The sequence below is a fragment of the Excalfactoria chinensis genome, chromosome 24 (genome assembly GCF_039878825.1).
Source record: "Excalfactoria chinensis isolate bCotChi1 chromosome 24, bCotChi1.hap2, whole genome shotgun sequence".
Taxonomy (NCBI): domain Eukaryota; kingdom Metazoa; phylum Chordata; class Aves; order Galliformes; family Phasianidae; genus Excalfactoria; species Excalfactoria chinensis.
This window is the reverse complement of record NC_092848.1, coordinates 2128727-2154360: the sequence shown is the minus strand read 5'-3', so window position 1 is coordinate 2154360 and position 25634 is coordinate 2128727. Positions and strand designations below refer to the sequence as shown.

Below are 25634 nucleotides of genomic sequence, written 5' to 3'. Positions count from 1 at the left end.
CTCCCTGTAGTGGAAATAATACTTAAACTCAGAGGGAAGCAGAGAACTGAGAAGCAGTAATGATGAAAGGGAAACAAGTATTTCAAGTTGTGATTCAACAGAGGGTCACTGCAGGTTAAAGCTGCATAAAGCAATCTGTTGGATAATGAACTAATGTCTCATCTTCACATGAGTCAGACTGCATATGAATTCAGAATGAAGAGCCTGATAAAAGTGAGTCAGACTGAAGTTGATTCAGGAACAGCGAAGGGGATTCTCTGAGAGGTCTGGCTTTAGTTAAAGTGTAATAAATCTTGCCTGTGTGAAAAAGGAAGCAGCTCTTTACAGGTGTCTGAATAGAGGCAGCATCCTCCTTGATAGGGAGGATTGACTGGAGTTACCCAGATGTGTCATGTGAAGAAAGAAATGAAAGTAGCCCTTACATGAGTATGGGGCTGCAAAATCCATTTTCCAAATGAAATTCTTGTCCCAAGGTAATAAGTGGCAGCATCAATACTTCAAAGTTTATTTGGATTTATTTTACATTTCTCTACCCAAAAAAAAAAGGCTCTAGTAAACTATTACGTTTTCTTTCTGGTAGAAAGACAAGGCAGACTAGTCCAGCTGTGGCACTATATGCTGCTTATTGTGTGAATGAAATAGTTCAATTTAAATTCAACGGCTTCAGTCTAGAAGCATTCGTCCAGTAGTGTCTTAAAGAATTAAATCAAGTTAACTGCAGTTGGATTGAGGTTAACATGAGAAGCTGCCTGTGTCAGTAAAATCACTGTTTCCAGTTACATGCTTATTACAGGCTTATGCTTGCTGGAGCAGGCTGTAAAGTACGTGTCTGTCTCCTTCTTGTGCTTTGTCTGCTTGTAATCTTTTCGTTCAGCTGAGATCTGGGATTTCCTTGAGTGTGCTGGATGAATCCATAGAGCAGTGCGGAACCCTTTCCAAGTCATGTTGGAAATGTAAATTCAGAGAAGTCTTAAATCAAAATCTGTAATCAGTCTTTATGATACCACATCACAGAACTGGGATACTAAAACCCCAAACTTGGATTTGTTTTCTTGCTCATCTCTTTGGGTAGTTTATGGGAGCTGCTTCAAAAAGCAGTTTGTATGGGCGATAAGTTCCCCATGCTTCCAAAGGAAATGCACAGTGCTAGATATGTAACTATTCCAAGTTCTCTCTGAAATGTGAACGCTAAGATCACTTTGAATTCCTCTCCTTAGATCTTTGGATAGTGAACACAAATAGCCAGTGTGTGATCCTTCTGGAAAGCACAATCAGGAGATAGGTGCCAGGTGATGTCAATACCTATCATCACTCTTCTCCCCTTCTCTTTGTTACAGCTTATGAGTTTGAAAGGGTGCAGTGGAGGTGAGAAGGATATTTGAGTTGGTTCAGATACCAGCAAGTTGAGGAACGGTTTCTGTAGAGCCCTGAAGATCTTTTAGTGCTGCCTAATTTTGACTAGTGAGAACTTTGTCACTTAGCTGTTTCATAACCTAGAACTCATCTCGAGGTCAGAAATTTAATCTATGAAATGGCTGTCATTTAATTTCATCCAAACAGATCCATTTAGTTCACTTAGACCAGACTACTTCAAATAGGATGGAGGAAGATAATTGAGAGCCTTCCTTCCCAGATAATCCGTTTATAAAGGCATCATTCCTCCCTCCAGAAAAGAATGTTTCATCAATAGTTGACTGGTGGACATCATTTATAGCTTTGTATTCCTACACTGTTTGCTGCATTTTTCCTTTACTGTTCATTATAAAATGACTTCTCTAAAATTTGCTTCATTTTGCTGTCTTTCTTTTTCTTCCCACATCTGAAAGAATGTCTTTGGTAGAGTTGATGTGCAAATTAGCCACCTGCAGGTTATTATTGCTCTGATTGGGGAGCTCGTTTGTCGTGATCCATTATGTACCTATGGTGCTGCAGGAATGCTGTGTACAGGCAGTGATTGCTTAGGTCCCTTTGAACTGCATTCTTGTCCACTGGGCCTGCCAGATATTTCCTCTCACTGAAGAGCATTTCCTGGCCACATTTGTTTTGAAGTTCCTAGATGTGTGATTGCCTATTGTCTGAGGCTTTCACAGATGGCTTCATCCACCCCAATCACACAAACTGTGCAGCAGAAATTACGGAGTCTTATCAGAGCAGATTTTTTCCCTTTTATTTTTATCTTTGCAGCCTAAATTGGGATCTGAACTTTGAGCTCCAGAGTTGAAAGTTCAGCATGTTGACTCTTCCGTGTCATGCAGCATCTTCTGAGTTTGCAGGGAAATGCACAGGTTGTGCAGTCAGTGTGTTTAACCATCTGCCAGAGAGGGATGATATCCCCTTTGCACTCCCTGAGGTGACACGTGGTTTGCTTATTTGTGACATCGCTGTTTGAGTCCAGGAGCTGAGTTTTAACAATAGCAAAGACTGGGACTGCAGTGTGAAGGATGTCATCTGTTCGCTGCATGTGTCTCTTTTCTGCCATGACAGAAAAAAACACACCTTGAGACTTCACAAAGCAAATGAGCTTCAGTTCAGGTGAATGTGCAGTTGGATGGTATTTCAGGCTTTTGTCATGCAGTGTTTAAGATAGATTAATTTTCCTTATCATTAAAATATATTTGTGTCTTCCATATGACAACGAATAGAAATTACAACTTTGTTTTTACCCTTTTCCTTCTATTTCTCCCTCGGCAATTTCTGCATTCCTCATGGCGCTGTGCTCACGTCTCATCCTCTTAATTGTCCACCATCTACTTCAGCTTCAATGCAGAAAGTGACCACATTTGTTGTGTTCTGGTTCACTTTCTGAGGAGTCGATGCCTGCTGCTATCACAGAATTACCTGCTTTGAGTTTGGGCCTTAAAACCATCATGTGGGCCATTCATTTGCTTTATTTGTTGTTGGTCAGAGTTGCATTGTGAACTAACCTTTAGTTCTTTCTCTTATACAGAATGAAGTAAGGATAAAGTTTGAATATAATGGGGAAAGACGGTAAGTCTGTCTTCGCTTCTTTTCTTGTTTCCTTGTTATTTCCTTCGATACTTGGTTTTAAGATACTTTCTTTTGTCAAATAAAAAAGAAAATCAGCTGAATTAGCACTTTGTGTTTACAGTATTGTTTCTAGGGAGTAAGATTCAGCTCTCTGTGGTTGTATGTGAGGTTTTCTTAGTGAAGTACAAAGGGATGTTCCTGACTTAGTGCATCGTGTTAAACCTTGACTGCTAGTAAGTGTTTGGAAATGAAACTAAGCAATAAACACAGTGTTAATAAGCACTCAAACCTTCCCCCTCTTGTTCATAGTACGTTGTTCATGGTCAGCCTTCAGTCTGAAGCATTCACCTTGATGAGTGCAGTTCAGTGTGCGATGCCAGAGCTTGTTAAAGCAAGCTCACTGTATTGGAGCAAGTGATGGAGTGCAAATATTATATCAGTGGGAAGATATAATGATCACCTGGAAATTTCAAACGTTGGCCTCAAAAAGCCACTGATTTGTTCTCTATTGGAGGAGAGCTTTATCAAATGTAGGTATTTTTCTTAAAACAGGAGAGCAGAGGAGAGGAGGATTTTAAAGCAGCGTTAGCTGGGACCTGGCACTGCCTCTGTCAGCCCTCTCTGCTCAGCAGTGCACGGTGTTGGAGGCATTGTGTGACTGCACAACTTCCTGTGCTGCTGTGTTGTGACAAGGCAACTCGGAAGCAAACTCTTGTCACCACCGTCCTGTCATCTTCCGTGTCTTCTGCCAGGGCACATTTAAGATGGCTCAGAGCTCAGGGGAGAAGAAAGCTTTTTCTTCAAGTAACGTTAAAATGAAAAGGTTGATTGTGCATTAGTCTAATTATGCAGCTACGCTTGCCTGAATTCCCCATTCCCAAAGTGGTATGCAGTTACAGACAGCAAGCTTGCACCGAGAATGTAAGTGTGTGTGCTTGGTTTCAGAGGAGCTGCCAGATCTAACCACAAATATTTAAGGTGGTCAGGCAGGAATGGGCTCCTTAAACCTTGCAGTCCAGGATTTTGTGTTAGAAGAGCGCAGAGAGTTTTTTAAACTAATAGAATTTGTGGCACCTGAGAACAGCTCTGCTTTTTAATGCCTTGAGTGTAGAATGGAAGCCTTTATAAGGGACTTCAGTCCAGCTGAGAGCTAAATTATGGTGCCAGAGTACTGTAGTTTCATGGATGGGTTTCTTACTAATATGTAGAAAATGTTATTGTGGGCTGCTTATTTAACAGGGACAATTATTTCTAGATTGCTGAATGTTGTAGGTCTGGTCGCAAGATGAACCCTACCTGGGCAGTGGCTAGGAAAGCCAACTAACACTACAGCTATTTAGAACAAAAGCTGCATGCAGTGCAAGGATACTGAGTGCTGACAAAGCGTGTTGGGGTGGATGGATATCCTGGAAATTAAGCATTTTGGAAGGAGGTGGAGAGGAGCTGGCTTGTGGGCAGAAGAGCTTCAAGGCAGAAGAGCTGACAACCATCTAGGTCTGGTACAGGGACTGATTAATAATAAGGTGCTGAGAACTGGATGTCATTGGTTTGCTAAAATGAGGTCTAATGGGTCGTAAGCAGGAGTTACCATTGAATCCTCCAGTTCTTGACCCGTCATGTTTTATTTGCTGGGTATTCTTCTAGGAGTGATAAAATAATCTTTTTCTATGACTGTCAAGGTAGCAGCTTTCTGAGTACTTGGCAACTTCCTACAGCAGAACATTCCAGCAAAGTAAACAGTTTTAGAAGCTTTCCTGGAACTTCCTTTTACTATTTAGCCTAAAGCATTATAGTTTTTTATTCCTATGTAGGCAAAAGAGTAATAAATACCTAGCAAAGAAAGCCCTGCTACCGTTTTCTGAAAAGCACGCCTGTGTCATGGTGTTCATTAGGGTTTCTGAGGGCAGCTGTGGCTGTTGCCATTGTGGATTCCTTGAGGCCATTGGTGTGTGTAGATTAGGACACGGTGCCATTCAGCTGGCTGGGAAATGGCTGAGTGTTAGGACTAGGATGTTAGTGGGCTGTGAGGTTTGGGCTCAAAGCAAGCAAGCAGAGAATCAAGAAATGAGGATGTTCAGATGCCTTTGGGTCCTACTGATGCCTTCTGTTAGGGGTTCAGTGCTGACTTGCTGTGGAAAAGTTTGTTGAAACCTCTCAGTTGGAACACGTTTTGGAAAGTGTTAGGAAGTGTTTTTTAGTTCAGGTATCGGAGTATTTAAATCAAAACATCTTGTTTTTTGGGGCCTCCTGTTGCTTTTATTGCAACTCTCGCTGAACTTATTTGCTTTTGTTTACTGCTTGAAGTGGTGTTCTTTAAGCTGACATAAATGGCACGTTTATATCCTCTTCCATGGAAGAAATGTATTCAGTAAAGGATATTTTTCTCTCCAGGGACGAAGGCATTCTATTACAAACGTTTAGTTGAATAAGTCTGAGGTTGAATTTTCTATTTCGACAACCCAATAGCAAATGCACCAGAGATTGAGAATCCCTTGATGATTAATATCAGTTCAAGAATTCCTTGATATGTAATATCAACGTGAGTTAGAAAAAATAATTACTTGAGAAAGAAACGTTCAAATGTGATTGGTTGTTTTGTTTGAATGATTCAGCCATCTAATTTGATTGCTTTGTCAGACATATGTCTGATTTCAGTGTTGTTTTTTTTCTGTTCTTGTTTCAGAATTATCCTGTTTGTCCGTCCTGTGCGCTATGAAGATGTGCAACAGAAAGTGAAAACAGCCTTTGGCCAGCCTTTGGACCTCCACTACATGAACAACGAGGTACAGAACATGGTTGTCAGTGCTCAGAACTTGTAATAGGCTCTCTAGGTGAGATCTCCTTTTTTCCATCCCAAATTCTGTGCTCCAGAGGAAGACGTGCTGGTACTGACAGAGCATCACACTGATGTCAGTGTTGTACTAACATCAGCACCTTCATTCTTCCTGCTGGGGTTATCTGGGAGATGCTAATGGGGAGTATGCATTTGTCTCTGAGGAGCCAGGTAGTTTGTGCAAATAAGATGAATTATTTTAGGCTTTCGCACTCTTTTCCCTGCTTTTCTGTTGTGGTGTTGCCCTTGCATTGTTAGGGACTGTATCCCTAATGAAAGAGATGCCAAACTTTACTCACCAGTAGAATCTCAACAAAAATAAAAGTTGTTCTTCAGTATTAACAGCATCCACATTTTGAGTTGTGAGTGGGGTGAGAACAGACGGTGTATGAGGAGAATTTTATGGGATTTTCCTAGCAGGTTTTAAATTCCTCTTTGATTCCCTTCTTTCAAAGTCTAGATCTACCCTGTATTAGTCTTTTAGGCGAAACCTTGCTTTCAATTGATCATTAGATGTGGATTCATACATATTCTGAGACTGTTGTCATCAGGTAGGCTGGGGCCTGACTCTGATTTGTTCTTGGATAACTGCCTAAGGGAAACTTGCATAGGGTCAACCACAGCTCTGACAGTGTGGAAGGAAAGCCCTGAACAAAAAGACAGTGGGAGAGTATTGTGATGAAAGCTTGTGTGTGAATCAAGCAGTCAGGATCCTATCTTGTATTCTGATTTTATTTTCATTCTTATAGTTTCTTTAAATTCCTCTTAGGGAAGTAGATTCATTTTTGCTGTGCTTTCTAATGTTGTTTTTTGTTTGTTTGTTTCGCAGCTTTCTATTCCTTTGAAAAACCAAGATGACCTGGATAAAGCAGTAGATCTCTTAGACCGAAGCTCTAATGTGAAAAGCCTTAGAATATTACTGCTTTCTCAGGACAGAAACCATGTAGGTAACAACTTCTATAACTGCAACAAGATGAAGGTTTTTACCATCAAGTCTCTGAAAAGTGGCATTCTTAGTATAATAAATAATAAGAATTAGTAAGATTGCTTTGCTCCACAGATATACGCATGAATATATTTATTCTCTTTGATTTGACTTACCTCTAGGGTTTGTTCTGTGAGTTTTTTGTTCTTTTTTATTTATTTTTTTTGCTACCCACAGCAGGTGTTCAGGGACTAAAACACTGAAAAGAGATTTTGAAGCTGTAATTATCAAGGATGTTCTACGCAGGGTACCCAATGACTGTGTGCAGATAACTCATGATGAGTCTGGTTCATAGAGAGGGGTTTTCTTTTAGTTTTTGATTAATGACACAGTGTCAAAACTGCACACAATTAGCTTGTCTTTAAGAAAGCACAAGTTGTTCTTGATGACAAGCTGTTAGCACTTTCATTCCGGATGGGAAGTCTGCCGATGATTTTTTTAGCTCTGTAGCCTACTGCTTTGAATGCTTTGAATCCAGTCTTACTGTATAGAAACTGAGTTGCTCTTAAGCTCATGATGGCATATAAACACCTAAGATGAATTTGTTTGTGTCTTGATTCGCTGTCGTGGATCATAGGGGGCTGTGACAGTGAGTTTCAATGTAGTTTGCACTTTTCAGCAGGAAAGATCATAACATGAGAAATAAAGGAGGAGTGAAAGTGTTGAGGTTTGTTTTTGAAGTTAATGTCATACAGCTTTTAAAGCCAATGAGCCTGATAGCTTAGGTATTTTATTTGCGAATTATTAAATTCTTTTGCACAGCGTGACACAAGATGCTGTGCTGTCTTGAAAGCTTTGCTGGTTGTGGCTTGTCAATCTGGAATGTGCATCTCTGTTCAAGATTGCAGGCTGTCAGCTCAGGCTCTCGGAATAATCACACCTGTAATTCTTAGAGCTGTCAGGAGAATAAATCCATTTCTTGCTATTTTTGAAATTGATAATCCATGTTAATAGACAAATATCTTCAGGGTTTATTAACAGCAGTTTCCCAAGTGTCTGGGTGCCAGAATCTGGAAGGGGACTGGGGGGGTGGGGAGGGGTTGCTGTTCTTTGGAACTGGCTGCTCCAAGGACAATGCTTGGCAAGAAGACCTTTGGTCTGACCTGCTGTAGTCAGACTGCTCTGTGTTGTCAGGAAACGCTCTGCAAAAGGTGGCCTCTGCTTCTGGTATTACACAGTGAAACAGTTCTTTTACAGCCCTCTTAATTTCAGTATCTTAAGCCTAAAAACCAGATGTTACATGATACTATCTAAGCTTTACATAAGCCACCAAAACCTTCCTACAGTAAACACTCAGCAAGTCTCATCCCTACACCAGCCAGTAGCCAGTGCTGTGCCGACGTCCTTTCATTAGCTGTTTTTTTTCCCCCTTGGCTCAAAGCACAAACAAACAGTGAAGTCTTCACTAAGGGCCACTGTTTCCCCCCACTCTTCCGACTTCCTTTTCGTCTCTTAGTTGTCTGACAGGAGAGTCCTCCATGTGATAAAGCAAAAGCTCACAAGTCTGAAGGAGGATTCTTGGCTGCATGATCTCATCCCACTGAGGGAGCGGGAAGCATTCTTTTTCCTGAAGTACAGGATGCAGATTTTGTTTGGTTGTGCTCTTTTTCTTTCTCTGGGGATGGAAAGGTAACGCTCTGACTTTGGCACTAATACGTGTATAAACCAACTTAACTTTACAGCAGTAGCTCTGTGACTTGTACTGAGAGCCTGTGTTTGTGAATATCGTTTATATTAATTTCCTTGTGCCTCTTGCTGTGGCTCACGTGTGCTCTTCCTTTTATCAAGAAACTCAGGCCCTTGTCCTTTCTGTTTGGAAACTAATGGGAAGAATTGATTGAGTTGAACACCCAGAGCGCTAAAGCCAGACTGTCCATGTAAACAGTGTGACCTGTGCACCCCTTATTCAGCTCCCATGGATGTACTCGTGACAAGAGTTTCTGCAATTTAAATCAGACTCCCTCCTGACTGGGTGCAAAGGGTTTTGCTTTTTGAATGAGCAGCATTTCAGTACTTTTTTGATGTATGGCCTCACATCTCATTTGCCAGCCCTGTTCAAACAACGTGTCTCCTTTCACTGCTCTTTCTGTTTTGAATGAAATGAAGGCACCATAGAGAAAGGATCTTTAGTTACATTATGTCTGTGGAGGTTCAGTGAAGGATGAAGGAAGAAGCATTCATCTTGGTATCTTCAAACCTTCTGTGCTCTTAAATCCTAGTGTTTTTGCTTAGGCTCTCTGAGTAGTCACTGCTCTTTTAGAAATTGTAGGGTACCAAATTGGTAGGTAACTGCTTCTGAAGGACTGCAGGATTCCCAATTTATCTGTGCTAACCGAAGTAGCTGATAGGAATTGTAGGTTTGTCCGTGATCTGAGCCCCTTTCCCATTGCTTTCACAGTTAGTTGCTCTTGGGAGACAACAGTGAGACTTGTAAATCCTGCGTCTGGTTTGAGGCTGGAGGATAGGATAGTACGCTCTAGTTGTTTGACTCCTGTTTCACAAAATAACTGCAGAGCTTCCTGTTTTGCTGCCTTTCTTGTTTGTGTCCCGTGAATTAATATGAAGTAATAAGACATCAGGCTCTAAGACTCGTTTTCAGCTACTTTCTTGATACTAAACATAACGATGTTTTTAAACTGTAGCCAAACTGCTTGAGCTCCACAGTATCATTTTATTTTGTTCTCATTTTACCCAACAGACCAGTTCTTCACCCCATTCTGGACTGCCCAAACAAGTCAGGATTAAAACCTCCCAATCTGTGGGGGATGTGAACACACCCTATCAGCAACCAGAGCCCCGAAGCAGGCACCTTTCTGTCAGTGAGTATTTGTGCCACTTCTTTTTTTGGTGAGAATGTTCCTTTGGACAGTAGTATTTACAGTATAGAGTTGATGAAAGCCATGAGAAAGTGAAAGGTCATTTTAGGACAAGGCAGTTCATGTTGAAAAGCTCTTAATACATTTGTAGTAGAAAGTTTCAGAGTTCCTTGCTAAGCTGTTGAACAGCTGAGGAGCTGCTAAAGGGTGATGTGCTAAAGCCAGATTCATTGAGGTTAGAAATTTGGAAAGCTTACGTGAGCCCGTTAAGCTTTTGTATTTAGATTGGCAATTTCACTTCGTGAAATCTAGATTCAGTTTTTGGAACCGGTACTTGTTCCTGCAATGAAGTATTTTACTGGGAGCACAGGAATTGCCACTGCTTGTCTACCCATTGCCCTCCCTGCCGAGTTCCCCTACCTTCCACTTGTAATTGCCCCATCAGCAGCAGACAGGGCAATGGGACAGATGAGTGAGACAGCTGCCCAGAAGAGAATGAAAAGAGTCAGTAATATGCAATTCTGTCTCATTTCCTTTGTGTTTGTTAGCTTAGTGCATTCACATTCATTGGGAAGGTCCACATAAGACTCCTGTACTGTAAATCTCACCCTGTAAGTTGACTAGTGTTATCAGTTCTCTTAACTGCGTGCATGATTTTACAGGAAGAACTTTCTGACCGCATGCGTACACCTTACACAACACAGGATGCACCACGTAGTGCATTGGTTTAGGGCAGCCACAGACATGCATTTTTATTTCCATGGTTTCTACCTGTGGTAGATTTGGCTGATTTCTCTGTGGTATCTCACTGTATAACTATGAAGTACTGTTCAAACCTGTGGTTGAAAGATGCTCAAAGCTGTGATGGTTTTATATGAAAAACTGAAATGCCTGAAGCTCCTGCAACTTCATGGTTTGGAATCATTTTGTGAGACCTCAGAAAACCGTGAAAGAGCAAGAAGAAGGTGAACAACAGCAGGGATCTGAAGGCTGGAGCCTGAGGTGGTGGTGTGTGGAAATTACTTTTGCCTTGGAAGTGAGAAAAGCTGAAGGTTGCTGGAAGCAGAAGCAGAAGATGGTTGCATTTGTTAGAACAGCTATTTTAGGGCCTGTCAGACCCAGCGCTGCAGATGACAGGTGCCACAAATCACGTGGGCAGTGCTAGAAGCTGGGAATGTCAGAGCTGGTTTGTTTCCAAGTTCTACACCAGCTCCCTGTATGGAGGAGGAGTACTTCAGTTTGATTAACTGCAACCTTCAGACATGATCTTAACTGGATTTTGGATTGATGTTTGTGAAGCAATTGTACTGTCAAATAACGAGTGCAATTAAATTGGAGCCAACAGTCTCTCTCCATACTGATGGCTCTAAACTCAAGTTTAGAGTCCACACTGCTGTGACCAAAGCATACTTGAGTGGAAACTCAATAGAGAAGGGCTTAAGATCTAAACCAGTAGTTCTCTGTACTAGACTTGTCTAGCGAGTCTGCTTGCATCTTGTCTGGAATCTGCTGATCCCCTTTTGCACAGTTTACTCTTATGAAGTAGCAAACAAAATAGAGAAGTGCTGAAATCATCAGAAACGTGTCCGAAACTGGCACAGAAAGGGTTTTTCCCATCCATTATAGTCTGATGTCAATATGCATAAAAAGAGCAGCATTCCTTGCTCCTATAAGGAAAGCAGTGGTATCCACGCTTGTCTGAACACCACGTTTCTTTTTTCAGACAGATTCAGTGCCAAAAGTATTTCATTTTAAAAAAATCTTGCTCTTTTGTTGGCATGCTGAGGTATCCAAATAGTGACGCCAAAGCTAACAGACCATACTGAATGTCTGTCATGGGTAAGTGGCGTTAGTAGTAAGGGGCCTCTTCTGTATCCCTGTTGCTCTCTCCTCTGATGCCAGCTTATGGATGCTTTCTGATTAGCCTGTCATCAATTAAGGCGGCATTGGTTTTATTTAGTGAACATGTCAGAGTTTCAGGCTGCTGCCTTATCAAGAGATCCAGAAGGACTGCAGTTCTGTTGGAGGTCTGGTGGTAATCTGGCAGTAGCTCAGCCTTAAATTAGTTCCCCCTTCCTCCTCTTTTCCTATCTTTAATTTTGGAGACAGAACGTACTCCTGTTTTCTAGTGTTTCAAACAAAGATAATTCTCTATTCATAACACATAGTGAAATGAAAGCTGAAAGCAGCATTCAGCAGAAACTGTTTGCATGCAGAGTATATATCTGTGTAGTTCCTGTCTTCTGAAGTGGACAGGCCTCGAGCCTGCTGTCACCAATTCAGGGGAAGTAAAGATAAGTTTTATTACAAAAAAAAAAGAGGGAGAGAAAATAGTTGTTAAGCATTCTGGCAGCACTCGTGTTTTTTTCCACTCGCTTCCTTTGATATACATTGATTTAGTGCCGACTTCCTTTTCCTGCCCAGCAATGGTGGCCTTTCCACAATAGCAGCTGGGCTGCTGCCAGTGGGACGTGGGCTTCCTTCAGCCATGGCATTGGGTCGGAAGGAGTGAAAGTATGCTCCCGTGACTCAGTGCAGCCACACAGCACACTCTCTTGTTTATCTCTCTTCCAGTTGGCTCGTGCTGTCACATGAGCCCTGCAGAGCTACTCGGAAAATCAGGTGGCAGCTCCAAGCCATAGATTGTCCTTTTGTATGCAGGCCACCTTCCTCTCATGTACCCAAAGCCAGTAAAGTGTGTTTTTTTTCCTTTTCATTTTGCCCTCTGAAAGGTGTACGCAAGGTTTTCAGTTTGCTATTGCCAGTGTTTGCCTTCACTCTTTATTATAATAATTTCAGTTGGAAATATTTTTCTTGGGAGAGTATTTGCTGATCCTTACCCATCTTTCTCAGCACCTGAGTACACACGCTTTAATTAAAGACAGTGTTGTAAAGAGCACAGCTTGAGAGTTGATCTTCAGACTCTGCCTCTGACTTCATGGGTGACCTTGGGTAGGTTGGCTGGGCCACAGCATTTCTTGGAGCTCACATTTGAACGTGGTGGGAGCTGCAGGTGGATAGGTTGCTGCAGAAGAGGATTTTATATTCCTTCCTGTTTCTAGTGTGTCATCTTCTTTGAGATCCACAAGGGAAAAACAAGCCCCAGGTGTTACATTTCTCTGACAACAGAAACTCCTTAGGCAGTACCAAAACAGATGAGTAAAATGTTTATCTCATCTTTTGGCCCCTAACCACACACAGCGTCCATCTAGTTACCTCATGTGATCGAGGGAAATTGCGGAGTTGATGGTGTGTTCTCACCCAAGCTAGTCGTGCTATTTCACTTTCACAGAACAAACCCAATCTTAGAGTTGTTTACAAAGTTGACCGTCCTCCCGTGGGATATTTGACTTTACAGTATCAGTATGATTAGCTCAGCTGATGATAACTAGGAGAGAGTGTACTGACATTCAAGGTAGATGATGAAGTTATAGCCAAGCTAAAAGGTCTGTTGCTCTGACAAGTGGTTTGTTCAGTACATGTGAAGTTCAAGCCCCTGTTAGAAAGCCAGGAGTTCATGAAGGTCTCTGCCTTCCTTGAGGTACTGAACTTATGCCTGGAGGGCTGAGCAAAAGAGGTTAGAGACAAGTAACTGTTCTGTTAGGAGCTTCACCAGCAATTTTCTTGTAGCGTCTTAAATGGTAGCACAAGTGCTCGTTAAATAGTTTGCTTTTTACCTTGCACCCCCTGGTTCCACTTCTATCCAGACTATTAAGCTCATTCCAGAGCTGCTGTAATCATAGAGGCTTAGCATTAGAGGTGAATACTTGGATTTTGTGTGCACGCATGCGTTGTCTCCTTTCAGTAATCACCAAAGTCAGAGATGTCTTTCTTTCTGGCTCAGGTTCCCAGAACACAGGCCGGAGTTCACCACCTCCTGGGTACGTTCCTGAGAGGCAGCAGCGCATTGCTCGGCAGGGTTCCTACACCAGCATAAACAGCGAAGGCGAATTCATCCCCGAAACCAATGAGCAGTGTGTGAGTATGAATATCAGGGTAAAGAAAAGTAAATCCAGCTGTTGAAGAGTTTGCTGCTGCTCTCCAGGCTCTCTTAATCACTCCTAGAACATTCAGTAGCTGTAGTTGTGTTGGCAGCTGCTGTTGTTTCCTTGTTCATTTATCAGTGATGTGGATAGTGGGATTGAGTGCAACCTCAGCCAGTTCGCTGATCATAGAGTCACAAGGTTGGAAAAGACCTACAAGTTCATCAAGTCCAACTGTCCTCCCATTTCCTTTGCTACCACAAGCCACTAAACCATATCACGTAGCTCCTCATCCAGACACCTCTTGAACACTGGCAGGGATGACAACTCCACCAACTCCCTGGGCAGCCATTCCAGTGCCTGACCACTCTGGTGACACTAAGCTGAGTGGTGCAGTTGATGTAGCAGAAGGAAGGGGTGCCATCCCTTGACAGACTTGAACAGTTGGCCCACATGAGCCAAATGAAGTTCAGCAAAGCCAAGTGTGAGGTGTTTTGCCTGAGGAAGAGAAGGCTCCGGGAGGCCTCATTGCAGCATTCCAGTAATTAAAGGGAGCTTATAAACAGGAGGGAGAATGAATTTTACTTGGGGAGATGGGGATACTGCACAATGGAATGGCTTTAAACTCAGAGGGAAGATTTACATTAGATGTTAGAAAGAATTTTTTTTCCCAGAGTGTGGCAAGGTGCTGGAACAGGTTGCTCCAGACAAGTTGTGTACGTCCCATCCCTAGAGATGTTGATTGGATGGGGCTCTGGTGGTGGCAGCCAGCTCACTACAGGAGGTTGGAACTCAATAGTCTTTAATGGCCCTTCCAGCCCAAGCCATTCTGTGATTGACCATACATCAAACATGTTTTTAGATGTGTACGTTTCAATGCCTTTGTTGAGCTGCCAGCAGCAGTTGTCATGCACATTGGTCGTTGTCTCCCCACCTCTGAATGAACCCTGCAGTTTTGGTGATATTACACATGTATGCTCAGGTTTCCTATTATCAGGCTCATGTTGACCTTCTTGCATTTGAAACTGCAGTTTCCATTCAGTAAGTAGGAAGTAAGGCCAAAGGGCAGCTTGCAGGTGGAGACAGCAATGCAGTAGCACCAGCTGAGGCCTTCTGTTCCTGAAGTCACTTGGGATGAGGCCCAGCACACTAGTTGATTTACTTTCATTTTCACAGCAGAGTCCTGTATCACCTAAAGCAAAACAGTGGCTCAAATTCGATATGTGCTTAACAGTTTATGTGGAAGACAGAGGGAAAATGTGTGTTCTAAATAGCTTTTAGACTTCTTTCTTCAATTGGGCATCCTCCAGGCAAGCAGTAGTAGACTCTAATCATCATGCACAGCCTCTTTTAGGCATTAGATTGACGTTGCCATGTGATTTACTTTTTTTTATGTTGCAGATGCTTGACCCTTTAAGCAGTGCTGAGAACTCGGTGTCAGGAAGCTGTCAGTCCTTGGACAGGTCAGCAGACAGGTACAAATGTATGGGCTGGTAGGAACCTATGTGCTTAAAGTCAGTGTGCCAGTTGTACTTATGCGAAAGTTTGTTTTCCATCTCAAATGTTCTTGGAGAGATCTAGGAAATTATTTCCTACCTACAGCTCAAAATATTTCTTAAAAAGAATTAACTGCATTTTAAAGTGGGTTTATTTTCTGGCAAAAACACACCCCAACAAACTGGTGCTTCAGTAGCTCTATGTTATAAATACGGAGTTCTGAAGTGTGCCGTCTGTGTGGAGCCTAGACTCAGAGAACATCTGGCTTCAAGGTATTTAAATCATTCAAACAAGGCTCTACTTGTTCATTAAAAAAACCCCAACCTATTCTAAGGTTACACAAACATATCATTGCATTAGATTTCAGTGTTCTGCAAGATACTGTATTAATTCCAAAGAGAAATGGGGAGTCTCTTTGCTGCTGCTGATCGTCTGATGGTCTAGATCTTTCTCTTCCTTTCCTTTGCTGTTGCTGGTTCCCATCTCATGCAGGTATTAGGAGTAGTGCTGCCTTTGAATATTTAAAGTGCGCTTGTGGAAGGTTATGAATTTTTAAGTGCTTCACATGTAAAATTAATGATTTGAAATAGCCTGAAATTCATAAACTGAAATGTCCTCTTTGTGTGTGTATATATATATACCCCACTAAGAGAAGTGTTCTTTTACAAAGGCAAGTCATTTTCTCCATTTGGGGAATCTAAAATCCACAGAATTGAATTTCCCCTCCTGCAATCTTTGATTCTGTGGGGGAAGGAAGGGAACTCAAAGTGAAGCTGTTGGTGAACAGCCATAGGTCCCATTAACGTGAATAGTGACTGTGGCTTTCCAGCACATGTAATTTAGGACTTTGCAAGCTTTACGATTTCCCCAAGCTGATTCCTGTAGGTAATGTATGCCTTTATGTTGAATGCTTGAGGTTTGGTTTTGTATCCATCCACATCCTCCACGCAGTTTATTGAGTCACAAAGAAGCAGTTACAGTGTGTGAAGGAAGGAAGAATTCCTGGTTGTTCCTTGTTGGGGTGGGTATCATCTGGGAAAAGTGCTGTTTTCCCTTTGTGTAGTAGGAAAGGAATCTCATGTGGGAGCCTAAAAGGTGTATAAGGCTCACTTCATTTACACTGGTTTACAAAAGATGCAGATAACATGGCTCTGGCACAGGTTAAGTTAGCGTCATCTCCTAAGAGATGCTAAAGGCCTGATGCCAAACAAGGAGCTGTAATTAGGCTTGCCCTGAGGAGACCTCTAATCAAAGAGTAGCATGAGGGGTTGTATTATAAGCAACACTTGTGGTTAGGCTCATCTGCTGGTAAAGTGAACAGAAGTTTGCATGACAGGAGCTCTCACCCATCATGTAAACCTCTTAGGACAGCAGACCCCGTTCTCTACTGCCCCATGTGCTGCAAGCAGTGTTCTGTTTCGCTCTTCCTCTTAGCTTTGGATTTAACCTTCCATTTCACGTGGCTGCAGGAAGAAGCATTGGGTCTCAAACCACAGGCCAGAGAACCACTGAATAAGTGGCACAGATGGAACAGAAAGGATGACTGCCCACATTGGGAAATAGTCAGGGGCTCAGCCTGTTTTAACATGAAATTATTGTGGGGACACTGATTTGAGAATCACCGCTACCGATATGCAAATGTATTAGCTTGTGTTTTAAAGTCCTCGCAGGTTTCTCTCCAGTAGGTAGCAAAACTTACTCTTGCCTTCTTTCTTTAATAGTCCCTCTTTTCGGAAGTCACGGATGTCAAGGGCACAAAGCTTTCCTGATAACAGACAGGAGTTCTCAGGTATGTCAGTGTCCAGTATGAAGAGTACTTGATCCAGACATGTTCTGCTGTTTGCTGTCTAGCCTCCATGTTTGCTGCAATGATAAAAATGGAAGAACGGGGGATGTGTTGATTGAAAAACTCTGAGGTTATTTATTTCCTACATCTTACTAAAAATTCTGCTGCCGTAGGAAAATTCTGTCCTTAGGAAACGTGTTCTTGTTGAAAGAGCCTCACGTCTTTTGCATTTGCTTTCAGACCGTGAGAATCAGATCTATGACAAAGCAGGGAAAGGTGGGACCTACCCGCGGCGCTACAATGTCTCCATGCAGCACAAGGACTACAATGATGGTGAGTTGCTTTCAGACCTCCTATTCCAGTCTTGTAAAAGAAACTGAAGCAATGACAACCTCCAGGGACAAGAACAATTCTTGGTGAAGAGCCTTGGAGTGCCCTGGTCCTTGCAGGTAGTGCTGAAGTCATTGCAACCATGCATGACGCCACATTTTTAAAGGCAAGATTTCTTTGTTTACTTTGTGCTCACTGCAGGCATCCAGGCTGATCAGTGAGTGGTAGGGCTGAGCAGTGCTCAGGTGTATTCCTACCTCAAGGATTCATTGTCTTCCCTAGCCCATAATGCAAATGTGCTTCTGAGTCTTTAGAACAAAGTTACCAGTGCCTTAGAGTCACATCCCTGTTAGTCATTTGCCTTTATGGAGGCTACGAGTTCTCACAGTCTTTGACTATGTTTTATTTGCAAGTCCAGGCATCTTGTCTGGAAAGTCATTCTGTGTGTGTGGTTGTTAGCAAGCCTTGGTGTTTGTATAGTAGCCTGTAAACCAGATTTTTGCTGTGGAAGGCAAGTTCTGTTTAGGTCTTGATAAGGCTGCTTGGAAGCAGTACTGCACTGAGTTAATTACAAAATGTCTCCCTTCTGCTTTGGGGGAGCAGTCCAAAGCAGAGCTGAACATCACATCCATTAGATTTTGGTGCGTTGTCTGATCAGAAGCAGATTCTACTTCATGGGAAAAGAACAAAGCTTTTCTATCATTTCATTGCTTACCTTCTGGCCATTACTATCCACTTGTAAGGATGTTATTTAGAAATGTTACTGTTTTTCCCCAGGTCGACGGACTTTTCCCCGGATACGGCGTCACCAAGGGAATCTTTTCACTTTGGTACCTTCAAGTCGTTCCTTAAGCACCAATGGGGAGAACCTCGGCCTGGCATTGCAGTACCTGGACTCCCGGGGGCGCCTGCGAAGTGCTGACAGTGAAAATGCCCTTGCTGTGCAGGAGAGGAACATTCCCACTAAATGTAAGTGATCACCTTGATGCTGGAGGAAGGCTCCTGGTCTGTTAGAGATGAACTCCAGATCCAATTTGACCATAGCTGGATTTTTAAGAAGCCATTCCAAACCACATAGTCGTGTGGCTCTGTTCTAAGACCTGTCTGACTCACCTGTGAGAGCTCTTTTTGTCCTCAGTTGAGTTCATTTAGAAGCTGCTGATTATCCTTAGTCTAATAATGTCCAGGAAGGCAAGTTCTGCAATTAAAGCTTGTCTAGATCTGCATAACCAAGCTGTTTTCTGCTACTTCCAACTTTGTAAGATTTAACAAATCATAACACAGCCCACAGTAATATGAGTGTGTAAGAAAGATTTTGGGAGTTAATTGTGCTTGAAATAGCTCAGCAGTTGTCAAGTAAGAATATGTAGTCTTGCACTGGGAACTGGCCTTTCTTCCAGGCAACACTGGAAATTCAGCTAAGAGATAAAAAGGTGTAAGCTGATTGATCTAGATGGCATACAGGATTCTTAAAACATTCTGAATACATTAACATTTATAGTCAAGCTTGCATGTTGCAGTTACTTTACTAGTTAAGGACTGTATTTATTTCATTTGCTCCTTGGTAAAAGATTTGCTTCTATTTTAATAACACACCAGAGTTGCTTTCTGGGGACCTTTATGTTATTAAAAAATAATAATAAAAAAAAGAAATAGAGCATAAGTCATTACTAATGAACTTCAGCCATTCCGTACAGTAATTTAAGATCAAAATAAAGACATTAAGCCAGCAAATTAAGCAACATACTAAAACACTGACTGGCAGTAAATCTAATTAAATTAGACGTGGTAAAGCTAATCTCTGAGCTCTTCTGTGTTTTCACACAGTCCAGATGGTTGGTTCCTGTTTTTGTTTTTACAATTTCTTGTTATATACAAAATAATTGGATGCATTGCACTGCATGTGTCTGGTAGTGTCATTTCCCGTGTTGGTTTAAGCAGTGGTCTTGGAATAATACTGCCTTGTTATCAAGGGCAGTCTGGAAAGCTGGGCTCAAGACCTTCTGGGTCAGCAGGTTGCCACTTGTACAATAAGCTGGGCAGCACAGCAGCACAAGGAGAGCTCATAACTCCTGCTGAGGGTGCTGGAGGTGGCTGCTTTAGGTGGTCCTCTTATGGATTGCTTAGTCTTAATTGTTCAGCAGGTGATGAGGGTAGCTGCAACTGTCCTTACATTATGGTTCCTACCATACCAGATTCCAGTAGGGAATTATGACTTCTAATTTTTCTGCTCTAGAGATAGCCTTGCAATAAAATCCTTCATGCAGGAGAAGGAACCTCAGACTAAGCAAAAATTGGCCAAGTACTCATAAATGATGTCCTTCAAGTTGTCCCAGAAGCTTAACAGCTATTCTTAGCCGGATGGAATTGATGGGACAAGGCTGATCCAGTTCTTCTCATCTGTTGCGTGTAGTAACTACAGATCAGGTGTCAGAAGGTCATGTCTAATTGCTGCTCCATCTCTTAAGGTTGTGATGCTGTAGAATCCATCCTTGCTGGTGGAATGAAATTTCACGTTCATACTCATTTACTGAATAACATAAACTTGTGTGTAGTCCCTTCTATGTCCACATCTTCATCTGCAAAACATGCATTTCAAGCTCTCCACAGTGGGAATTGATCTTTGAAAAGCTCACCGTTATCTTCAAATAGCACAGCCAAAATGGAGAATTGTTGCTTTTCCTCTTTTTCAGCTCCAAGCGCTCCGATAAACTGGCGACGAGGAAAACTGCTGGGCCAGGGTGCCTTTGGTCGTGTGTATCTGTGCTATGATGTGGACACGGGCAGAGAGCTTGCAGCTAAGCAGGTCCAGTTTGATCCAGAGAGTCCTGAAACAAGCAAGGTAATTCTCTTTGCAGCTGCTCCACTTTGCTATGCAGACTTTGTAATGTGCCTGTATCTGTCTGTCCTCGAAGGCTGGCATCATTATTTAGTTACGCTGGTGTTTCAAGTCATGTGGCGAGGAATTGGAGTCATTTAAAAATTACTTTTCCATATTATTAACTTCAGCTTGCAGCTAAAATCCATTTTCTGGCTTCGCTTTTGGCTCTCCATTCTCAGCTTTTTGGTTTGATGCCAGGTCACTTGAGGAATATTAGACTGCCCTGTGTTCCTGGTTAGATGTGGATGTGAGTGAAAGTAAATCCAGAAAGAGTAGGATTTTTCTCTTTTTAAAATGATAATAATTTATTAAAAAGCTGCATGCACTTAAAAAACCCATTTCCTGGGCTTATATGGTAGGCCTGTATCAGTTGTAAGAGGTGCTTGTTTCCACTACTGAGTCCTCCTTATCTTCAAAATAAACTGAACTGTGGCATGTAAACTAATAGGAACATAATATGACAACGCAGTAGAAACAGAGGAGATGGGAAAGGGCACCTTGAAATTATACACTAGCAAACAACTTTTGCACAGTGAATACAAATGAGATGGCTGCTAGGTTCTGCTTTAGTGTTTGAACAACATACCAGTCTCCCTGTGTTAAACAAATCCACTTTGAGTCAAAATAACTAATCCATGAAGATTTAATTATTCTGGTTTTGTGTGGAATATTGGTGCCAAGAGAAGGTCTAAGTTGATGCGTTGTAAGTTATACGTGTCTGCTGTAAATCTGAGCCAAGGAAGAACAGGCTGGAATATATTTTGAAGGCACTGAAACACCAAACTTTAAACACTCAGCTGGCCCCATTAAGCTACTTACGGGTAGGTCCTTGCTCTTGAAGAGCTGTATCCTCTCCAGAAGTGAGAGAAGCAATTCTGGCAGCTTTCAGTGACACACTGAAGTGGAGTGGAGAGAGTTAAGTAGGACGAATCTGGGGAAAACCATCATTCCTTTTTCCATAAATCCTCCTGCTCCAGCACCTTTGATGTACAGCCTGCTCATTCCCTGGATTCAGCAAGAACCTGATACTTTTCCTGGGCAACAAACATCTCTGATTCAGTCTGAAATTGTTGGATAGCCTTTTTGCCTTTGCACTATAATACCCTGTTCTCTGCTTTATTCTTGCCACAATTAGTTTCATGTGCATGCCTGCAGATTCTTTGAAATAAATAAGAGAGGAAGCAGTTTCTAAGATTGATCCAAATAAAACCATCAGCATGAATCAGTGCAGGACTAGGTGAGAAAAGAAGTTAGGAGCTCTTAGCACCCATAATCTAGGCATCTCACGGGTTCATACAGAAAGATATCTGTCCATTCTGTAATGATCTACTTAGACCTTTTTCATAACTGAAATTAGAGCTCACTGCCATCTGCTTAGTGCTGAGGGCTGAGGTTATTTCTGTATTGTCCCTAAAGAATGCTTTCTGTCACCTTGCCTAAAGCCATTCAGTAAACAGCTGACAGATTCAAGACAACAAAGTGTTTTGCTGGTAGTAAATTCAAATATGATACTGCTTCTGTTCTGTTTCTGCACCACTACTATCTGCTTATTGTACAGTAATGGTTAACATGAAGCATTGGTATTGTTTGCCTTTCCCATAAGCTAGGTGAGCCAATGTCATGGAATAGACTGCATCGCTGTAGTAGTGGTCTCATCCTGTCAGTGATGTGGATGGATTTTTTTAGGATGAAATATTTCCTGGGGCTGGAACCTAATTTTCTTCTCCAACATCTGTAGGAAGTGAGTGCCCTGGAGTGTGAAATTCAGCTGCTGAAGAACCTCCAGCATGAGCGCATTGTTCAGTATTATGGATGCCTGCGGGATCGAGCAGAAAAGACCTTGACCATCTTCATGGAGTACATGCCAGGGGTAAGAGCTGACACAAATGGAGATGAGTGGTTTTGTTTAAACTGGGTGATCCATTGTGTCTTGTACTTGAAATACATTCTCTTTGTTAATCACTAAAGCCAATTCTATTCCTTGAGTGTAAATTTGTTTTGCCAAAGTACTTGAAAGAACGTGGGTCAACTTGTAAATTGGGCTGACTGAATAAGGAGAATCATGCACTGCAGCAAACCAGCGTAAAACTGACCCTGCAAAAGGGAAACCTTCAGCCTGAATCTATGTGCTAAACTAGTCTATTGCTTGTATCCACAGACATCTGTACCAACACAGATAAAGGATACAGAAAGCACACAAAGTCCTCAATATATTTTTCCTGTAATGTCCTTGCTTTTCTCAAAAGGGGCTTCACAGAGCAAGAAGTTCTGTGAGCCTCACAAAAAAGGCTTTAGAAGAGAATTCATTCATGTGCTGGCTGGGTATATAACATGGTCTCAGCTCTGGGAATTGAATGGAGACTGCAAGATTTGTGGTATGTCCTTCCTTTACCAGTCTGTTCTGTTTGGTTTTGGCACAGGGGTCAGTGAAGGACCAGCTGAAAGCATACGGTGCTCTCACAGAAAATGTAACTCGGAAATACACTCGCCAGATTCTCGAGGGAGTCTCATACCTTCACAGCAACATGATTGTGCACAGGGACATAAAGGGTGAGATCAGCTGGTGATTTTTACCACGTGCTAAAGGAACTCAGAAAAAGAAGCCGAATGTTAAGGATTCACTATCCTACATTGCTTTGCTCAGTATCCATTTGTCTTGTATCCTGACCAGGCCTTAGGGAAAGGAGGTATTGTGGGCTGGGTGAGGGAAGTTGGATTGTTTCCTGTACAGAACCTGAGTGCTTGGTAGTTGGTGTTTATAGTAAGGAAGAATGCAAGCCTCAAATTCATTCTTAGGACTGTTCAGCTGTAACTCTTCATCTTTCTCTGACTCCTCAGCAAAATGAGGTTAAATTGCCTCCTAACTTTCACTGCCCTCATAACACATTTGTTTCCTTGTGGATTCCCTTCTGATTTCCTTTCTGACCTAAGTGCTGTTTCTCAGCTAGTAAACATACAATTGCTGCAAGAGCCCTGTGCCTTTACTTGTCAGTCTTGCTTACCTCAGGCTCTTGTGACTTGTCCTTCCTGCTCTGTGTAAGAGACCTCTGTAACCTTCCATGTAGAGCTTGTGTGATTAGTCTTCCTCTTCCCAGTATAACCCCATGGAGCCAGGCAGTCTCCTTAAGAGTTAATGTCAACAGATGTGGCAGGCACCACACAGTTTTTTTTCTGTGCTCTGGTGGGACAGGAGCATTGCTTGCTGCAAGAAAAATATCTTCTTGTTCCTGCCTATAAATCTTCATCACCTCCCCTCTAGGGCTGGCAAAGGGAAATGAGCTGCTGATTCATGAATAACACCTTATATACTGCTCACAGGGTATTCTATACCAAATGATTTCCTTCCAATGGATTTTTCACTAGTCTGCACCTATCTTCTAAAGCAAACGGTTCATTTGTCCCCAGGGTGCTGGATGGAAAGTGTTGTTATTCTGAATTCAGCTCTCTCGGTGGGATAGTGAAGTGATAAAGCCATCTCAGAACACAAATTTTACTGGAGGGCAGAAGGAGTTCACATAGGCATATAGCAAATAATGGCAAGAAAGAGTTATTGATCCTGTTGCAGCTTTGAAGGAAGGTTTGTTGTGCGTATATGTCTAAGCCTTAGATCCACACATAAGGTATCCTCTTAGTTTGCTTTTATTTCCTCTGTGTTTCATGTTCAGGACCTCTGACCAAGTAAAGTGGAGATTGACTTGTTTATTGTAGGAGTTCAAAGTGGTTTAATTAGATACATCTGTTAACTATTGCTTTCTGGTCGGCTGGGTATATCCACCAAAGCAGTATCCAAGTAAAATCCTTTTCTTCACAACTATGTACTATCTAAGCCATTGGCCTAGGGGCCCCGTGTAGTTTGTCTGAACTGTTTACAGGCAGTGTAACAATGACAGTGCTGACTCGGCTTTCGTTTCCCCTCCCCCTTCGCTTCCTTATGTTTTTCCCCTGAAGTTTTTTCCCATTTCTAGCCATTAACAGCTGGCTTGTCTACAGCCTGAAATAAAGAAATGATGTTTAGCAGGTCACCTGGGGCTTAACAGGGAGAAAGCCATAGCATGAGCCTGGGTATTTCTGGGTTAGATATTAGCTCTGTAGGCTGCAGATCCAACAGCTGGATTGCATGAAAACAGCTGTCTCTATTCTTTTTCTTCTTTCTTGTCCAGGAGCCAATATTCTCCGTGACTCTGCTGGGAATGTGAAGCTCGGGGACTTCGGGGCCAGCAAACGGCTGCAGACAATCTGTATGTCTGGAACAGGCATTCGCTCTGTCACTGGCACACCGTATTGGATGAGCCCAGAGGTGATCAGCGGAGAGGGCTATGGAAGAAAAGCAGACGTATGGTGAGGGTTTAACTTTCTGCCTATGGATCAATTTACAACTTTTCTGGACATTTGCTTTCTGTTAACCATATATCCAAACTCAGATTTTTGTCTGGATCAAAAATGAGAGCAGTTTAAGGTGAACTGAAGGAATTGGTTTGAACTTAAGGCTAGGCCTGCTGCAGGCTGTGCTTTGCCATATCAACACACAGCTGCTCATTTAGTGTTTAGGTCAAAATTTCCATTAATTCCTCCCTCAAGCTGATGGCTAATTCTCTGAGTTTCTGGCATGAGTTTTCCACCATTCTTATGTCCCTTATGTTGATAAGAGACTGAAGATTGTTTGGGGAGAGTCCATTCATTTTGTTGCAAAACGAGAGGTATGCTTATAATACTGGAAATGAAAGGAACAGAATTTGAGTATGTTGACAAAGCCTTAAAGGAAGGATGCCTGAACCTGGAATAACACACAAGATACAGGCTAGATCAGAAGTGATCTAAAGTATGCGTGAATGGAAACTATAGCCCTGCTATTATTGGCATAGCCAAGAAATATCCTCTATCAAAAGGAAAAAGCAAAATGGTCCTGTGTCAAAATGTTAGTTTTGGAGGCCTCAAGAAGGTAAGATTATAAAACCAAGCTAAACGACAGCAGCATAAAGTATGTTTGTGTCTCCACAGTAAAGGCCCATACTGTTTCCCATACAAGCAGTGAATGGAAGCATAGCTGAAAGTTAACCTGTATGCAAAGAGTTAAGTTCTTCAGAGTCTCCCAGTTGGGATTCTTTGGGAGAGAATGGAGCACGTGCCCTTCCCCCTGGATTGATGGAGTTGTGGATTTCCTCTTGGTGCTGACAGTCCATTCCCATCAAAGAGACGCTGCCGTTGGCTGGGTTCCAGTTCCTACAATCCCAATCATAATTTAGGGGGGGGGGGGTCAGAATTTTCCAGTGCAACTTCAGTCCCAGGGTGGAAGCGTATGGCCAAGAGGCTCAAAGACGTAACAAATCGAGCCACCTGGCTTTCTGCCACCACTGCAGGCCCCTCTCCAATTTTCTTTTTCCTAAACAGCAGAATATGTGAGCTATTTGTTATTGCTGGAGTGACTTGACATGAAAAACATTCCTGCTGTTTGCTGAATATCTTAAAGAAACCGGATCTGCTTAAACGGTATAAATCAGTCTAAACAATAATATATCCCTGCCTGCTCTTGTGCAA

At 42.2% G+C, this 25634-nt stretch overlaps 1 protein-coding gene across 2 annotated transcripts in view; it reads left to right on the top strand.

Annotated features, from left to right (window-relative positions):
• The window catches only part of MAP3K3 (mitogen-activated protein kinase kinase kinase 3), a 37210-nt gene that overhangs the window by 6797 nt on the left and 4779 nt on the right, over positions 1–25634 (top strand). Inside the window, exons 4-16 of one of the 2 annotated variants that reach the window (XM_072356729.1) lie at positions 2948–2988; positions 5672–5771; positions 6651–6764; positions 9505–9625; positions 13467–13600; positions 15007–15068; positions 16824–16891; positions 17129–17221; positions 17996–18187; positions 19912–20060; positions 21838–21969; positions 22520–22649; positions 24260–24437. In XM_072356729.1, coding sequence (XP_072212830.1) covers positions 2948–2988; positions 5672–5771; positions 6651–6764; positions 9505–9625; positions 13467–13600; positions 15007–15068; positions 16824–16891; positions 17129–17221; positions 17996–18187; positions 19912–20060; positions 21838–21969; positions 22520–22649; positions 24260–24437 — 1514 coding nt within the window. Of the gene's footprint in view, positions 1–2947; positions 2989–5671; positions 5772–6650; positions 6765–9504; positions 9626–13466; positions 13601–15006; positions 15081–16823; positions 16892–17128; positions 17222–17995; positions 18188–19911; positions 20061–21837; positions 21970–22519; positions 22650–24259; positions 24438–25634 lie in introns of both variants that reach the window. The other variant, XM_072356728.1, reaches the window with a different exon arrangement.